Consider the following 5,958-nt stretch of genomic DNA (forward strand, 5'->3'; position numbering starts at 1 on the left):
CTGGGATTTGAACTCAGGACCTTTGGAAGAACAGTCAGTGTTCTTAACCGCTGAGCCATCTCTCCAGCCCCTTGTTTTAAGACTTATTTTTATTTATTTTATGTTGCTGTACAGATGGCCGTGAGCCATCATGGGTGTGGCTGCTGGGAACTGAACTCAGGACCTCAGTTGGCCCCTGCTCCACCCCGCTCGAGTGTTATACACTGTAGCTGAAGAGAGCATTAGGTCTCATTACAGGTGGTTGTGAGCCACCATGTGGTTGCTGGGATCCAAACTCAGGACCTTTGGAAGAGCAGTCAGTGCTCTTATCCGCTGAGCTATCGCACCAGCCCTGCCTGCAGCTTTCAAGTTGAGGAGATTACAAATGTTCACCCCCAGCTTCATTCCAGTTAGCCCTCAGGCCCCAGGGTCTCAGACTGCGGATAGCATCGCAGGGAGGAAGAGATGCCTCTATACTGCTTCACCTTCTGAGTGTCGCCTCCCAGCATTGACTACCCTGTACTTTTAGGTGTATAATGTCTTTGCTCCAGACCCTAACCCCAAGGTTGTGTGGAGCTTCAGGAAGTATTAAGTGTGCAACAAGCCACTGAGCAATTGGTCAAAGATGCCAAGTCTAGCTAGGCATGGTTTAAAACTATAATCACGCCTTGAGAGATTGAAGCAAAAAGACTTTCAAGAGTTCGAGGCCAGCATGAGGCGTATGAAACCCTGTCTCAAGAATAAAAACTTAGGGTCTGGGCCGTTAAGAGCCCAGTATTTCTAGGTTCAAATCCCAACACTCACATTATAGCTAATACGTCTATCCTACGTCCTCTTCCAGCCTCTGTGGCACAAAAAACACACGCGGTGCACATACCGACAGACAAAACACCCATACACAAGTAATTTTTTAAATGCTTTATAATGAAGTTATAAGGGGTTTGCAGGGGGCTTGGCTGGTCGGCATTAGCGGATTGGGGGGTTCGGTTCTGCACGATGTCGTTTCTAGGCAGGCCCGCGAGCCATTTCTAGGGACTAAATTAATTCCGCAATCGCTTTTCTCCGGGAGATGCGGGGAACCTCAGAAAGGCCAAGAACGCATGCGCGAAGGAGAAACCACAGAGTCAGTCCTCCCGGGATAGAGAGGCCGGAAGTTCTCCCGGAGCTACACGCTGTGTACTGGAAGCCCGGCCGAGGCTGCAGGAAAGGGGTTCGCTGGGGGCTTGGCTGGGTGGGTGAGGCAGAGGGTCGACGTTAGGCGCCTTGGTTCTGCACGATGGCGTCTCGGGCAGGCCCGCGAGCGGCCGGCACGGACGGCAGCGACTTTCAGCACCGGGAGCGCGTCGCCGTGCACTACCAGATGAGGTACGAGGTGAGCCAGGCGCACCGAGGCCTTTCCGGGCGGAGCCTGCAGGTCCTGGGAAGCGATGCCGGTGATCCTCACGCTGTCGCTCCCCAGCCAGTTGTCGTGCACCCACCAGATTCCTAGCTCCAGCGAACTCTGCTCTGTTTCCAGGTTGGGGAAGGCCCGTGGCCCGCCTTGGTCCGCCTTGTGCTTTGAGGGGATCCAGCCTGCCCAGGCACATGGTTCGTGGCTGGCCCCTCTGGGTGACCTTGGGAACACTATTTTTCTTTTTCAAGTCGAGGTCCCACAGTAGAGTTCAGGCGGGCCTCGAACTCACAGCCTTTCCCTTAGCCTCTTGAGTGCTGCTGGATTTTCAGGAATGCACTTGGCCTGAAAACCACTTAACATTTTTAAAGAAGATTTTAATTTTTAATATCGTGTATGTGTGTGTGTATGTGTATTTGTGCACATGACAGGAATTGCTCGCAGAATCCAGTAGAGGGTGTTGGGGCTGGAGTTACACATGGAGTTTTGAGTCTACCAGAGGTTGGTGCTGAGAACCAAACCCAGAAGGATGACAAGCCAGCCATCTTTCTAACCACAGGTCAGGTCAGAAGTAGTTTTGTAAGCAAGTGCTCTTAATCACTGAGCCTTCTCTCCAGCCCCAACGAGGGCTATTTCTAATTTGAGTTTCAGTTTTCACATCTTCAGAGGGAGAAAATGTCATATTTTCTAGGTTTCGGTGAGGAATTAGCAAGTCATTTGTGTACAGGCACAGCATAGGAACTACCACATGGTAGCTGCTAAACTTGGGGCTCTCTGGGTGTGCATGGTAAAAGGTGGCCCTTGCTGGGAGGTGGTAGTACACGCCTTTAATCCCAGCACTTGGGAGGCAGAGGCAGGTGGATTTCTGAGTTCGAGGCCAGCCTGGTCTACAGAGTGAGTTCTAGGACAGCCAGGGCTATACAGAGAAACCCTGTCTCAAAAAAAAAAAAAAAAAAGCGTACCTTTCTAAATTGTTCCCCAAGATTTTCTACATCAAAGCCACTAACTAAAACACCTTAACCTAACAATCTACATCTCCACATTTTTCCTAAGGTGGTGGATGTTGCTAACAGTCTCCATCTCTAAGTCCTTTCTAGGGGTGATGGATGGATCATTAATTTGCTCCAGCAGCAAATTAAAGTGCCTGCTTGAAAAAGATCAATCACTATTTGTAAGTGCCAAGGACACTGCCCAGTAAGGGGCTGGAAACCCCCTTAGAGTTTCCATATACCCTATAGATGAGGGGTGATGTGATGACTGAGGACAAGCAGAGAGATGCTCCTTAACAGCATGAAGTCCTCAGGATACGCAGTCCTCAGGGCTCTGCCTCTCTGAGGCACATGCATCGTGGATGTGCTAACCAGTGGGCCATAGTCTATTAGTTCTAAAGCCGTTTGTTGTTTTCATCTTTGCACAGGCCTCAATAGTTATCACCAGGAAAACTTTCACCACTTATGCTGTGCCTAAATATGCCTAAAAAACTACTTGGGGTCAGACTTCTGAAGTTTGAGATGCCACCAGATACTGAGATGTTACCTCATAAAGATTATCAGCTCTACTGGGGAGGGGCATCGAAGAGACTCCCTTCCCTCTCCCTCAGTGGCTCAGCTATAAGAGTATTTACTGTTGTGTTAGAGGACCTAAATTCAGTTCCTAGCACTCATGTAGAAGGTGCACACATACACATAAGATACATTTTTTATTTTTAAAGAAAAAGCCAAACTAGATCCTGCCTCGAAGGAGCTTGAATGCCAGATTGATTTTTTTTCTTTTCTCCTTACCTCCCACATTTCCTAAGGAGAGTTTATTTCCTCCTTGAATCCATTGAATTTTTCAGCTGGTTTTTTAACCTCTCTGAACAGAAGGATGACAAGCTCTTTGGACCCTTCTTTCTCAACTTTAGGCCCCTTCCTATCGGGGCCCTCATAACCCAAGGTCTTGTTTTCCTGCATACCTAGAGGAGAAGCCTTGCTCTTGAGACTGAAAAGGATACGATTGAGACCTGGGGAGTTAAGACTAAGAGAGACATGTTTCCTTTCCACAACTGTACCTGGAGAAATATGGAAGCCTGAGCTGTGTTCCTTGTTGCTACAAGGCCTCCTGGCCTTTGCTTCTGTGATGCAGAGCTGTCATTTTAACCACAGCTCAGAATTCTTGTCATGGCTTGGAGAGATGGTGTCTTGTTCTGTGGTCCAGGCCAACCCCCAATTTGGAATCTTCGGCTTGGCCTCCCAGGTGCCACTGCTGCCCTTCAGTCTTGAAGTGTCCTCACATAGTCTTTGCAGTTATCAGTTATCTGTTACTGCCTCTCCCGTGTGTCTTGCCACTTGATTTCTTGAAACACAAATACATAAATCCTTGTGCCTTTGTGCTTGCATGTTTTTGCCTCTGCATACAATTGGCTACCTCCACTCAACTAGAACCTAGGTTGAAATAGCTTTCTCCTCTACAGATAGCTTTCTCTACATTCCAGTTTATGCTCCATGGATTACTCCCTAGGATATCTTGGGCTCATGTGTATTTACTTTAGCTTTACCCTTCTTTTTTTTTTGGTTGTTGTTTTTTGTTTTTTTGTTTTTTTTTGTTTTTTCGAGACAGGGTTTCTCTGTGTAGCCCTGGCTGTCCTGGAACTCACTCTGTAGACCAGGCTGGCCTCAAACTCAGAAATCTGCCTGCCTCTGCCTCCCAAGTGCTAGGATTAAAGGCGTGCGCCACCACTGCCTGGCACCCTTCATTTTCTAATCACTTCTCCATCCCTTGTACTCCGCCTCTGTTAGAGGCTGTGTCATTCACATTGTATCTATGTGTCCTATACACATGCCTAGAATGCGGGGTGGTGGTCAGAACACTTTGAATGAAAATTGCTTCTCCCTTTGCTCTACCTTACAGTGTGACCCTCAAATATGAAATCAAGAAGCTGATTTACGTGCATCTCGTCATATGGCTGCTGTTGGTTGCCAAGATAAGTGTGGGACACCTGAGGCTCTTGTCACATGATCAGGTGGCCATGCCCTATCAGTGGGAATATCCATATTTGTTGAGCATTGTACCCTCTGTCTTGGGCCTTCTTTCCTTCCCTCGAAACAACATTAGCTACCTGGTGCTCTCCATGATCAGCATGGGGCTCTTCTCCATCGCTCCCCTCATTTATGGCAGCATGGAGATGTTCCCTGCGGCACAGCAACTCTACCGCCATGGCAAGACCTATCGCTTCCTGTTTGGCTTTTCTGCTGTCTCCGTCATGTACCTGGTATTGGTACTGGCAGTCCAAGTTCATGCCTGGCAACTGTACTACAGCAAGAAACTCTTAGACTCTTGGTTCACCAGCACACAGGAGAAGAAACGGAAATGAAGCCTGCCTGATGGACTGCTTTGAGGGGTAAACCCAGGTCTCCCATTGAGCATCATGAAGGGAACTTATTCAGAATCTCCATGGACTGTGGCATCTGTGATGTTGGCACCTAGTGCACACTAGGCTCAAATTTTGGCCTAGAGTTCTCTGTTACCATCTGCTGAGGTGCAAAGCTGTAGTATTTAATTTTTTTCTTGACTAGCCACAGGTGGGTGACCAATGGCTGTGAAACACTTTACCTGGTTGAACTTGAGGCCCTCTAGAGTTTGAGTTTTCCAGACTGAGCCTTATCCTTGCCTTCTCTTGGTTGTATTCCCTACTTCATTCATCACCTCTTCACCGCCAGTACTAGAAGAGATCTGGAATAAATCAGTATGTGAAAGTCTACTTCAATATGTGATCTGTGGGTCACAGGGCAGGCAACATTTGGGAAGTAGCTCCCCTACCGGCTGTTCTGTTTACTGCGAACCATTTTAAATCAAAAGAACCTCAATAAATAAAGTTATGACTGTCCTGTGCCTTGTGTTGGAGATTTGATTGATTTTCAGAGTTGTATGGGACTGCCCATGGAGAAGAGAGACAGGGTAAGGGTCTTAAGTCAGCTGCAGCCCTCTAGCTTTTAGGTAAGAATTACCCTGGGGTGAGGGGCACTGGAGGTGTGGTTCAGGGGTTAAGAGTGCTGGCTACTCTTCCAGAGGACCCAGGTTCGGTTCTCAGCACCCACATGGTGGCTCAAAACCATTTGTAACTACTATCCCAGGGTATTTGATGCTTCTCTTCTTGCCTCTGGAGATACTTGATGGGCATGAGGTGTTAAGACAAACTTTTTTGCTGGGCAGTGGTGGCGCACACCTTTAATCCCAGCACTTGGGAGGCAGAGGCAGGTGGATTTCTGAGTTTGAGGCCAGCCTGGTTTACAGAGTGAGTTCCAGGACAGCCAGGGCTACACAGAGAAACCCTGTCTCGATAAAAACAAAACCAAAACAAACAAAACAAGAATCTGCTTGTAGGAACTATATTAGTTCCCACTAACTGACAGATAACACAAGGCACTGTAGGAAGAAAGGGATTTGGGTTCTTTGTTAGCTTTCTGTCCTATACATAGGTGTTTTGGTAGCATGTATGTTTGGGTACCACTTGGGTACATAGTACCTGAAAAAGCCAGAAGAGGGCATCGGATCTCTCAAGCCTGGCGTTAGAGAACCACTGTGTGGGTGCTGGGAGCACAAATTTTCTA

General features: G+C 47.8%; 1 protein-coding gene across 1 annotated transcript; it reads left to right on the top strand.

Annotated features, from left to right (window-relative positions):
• The first annotated feature begins 1,115 nt into the window (after nucleotides 1-1,115).
• Nucleotides 1,116-5,239, top strand: Jagn1 (jagunal homolog 1). The gene is made up of 2 exons (XM_031382918.1): nucleotides 1,116-1,344; nucleotides 4,259-5,239. Exons 1-2 carry the CDS (start codon nucleotides 1,256-1,258, stop codon nucleotides 4,719-4,721), a joined length of 552 nt encoding a protein of 183 aa, XP_031238778.1. The 5' UTR covers nucleotides 1,116-1,255; the 3' UTR covers nucleotides 4,722-5,239.
• Nucleotides 5,240-5,958: the final 719 nt, after the last annotated feature.

Source organism: Mastomys coucha, unplaced genomic scaffold (genome assembly GCF_008632895.1).
Source record: "Mastomys coucha isolate ucsf_1 unplaced genomic scaffold, UCSF_Mcou_1 pScaffold20, whole genome shotgun sequence".
In the NCBI taxonomy this organism is placed as follows: domain Eukaryota; kingdom Metazoa; phylum Chordata; class Mammalia; order Rodentia; family Muridae; genus Mastomys; species Mastomys coucha.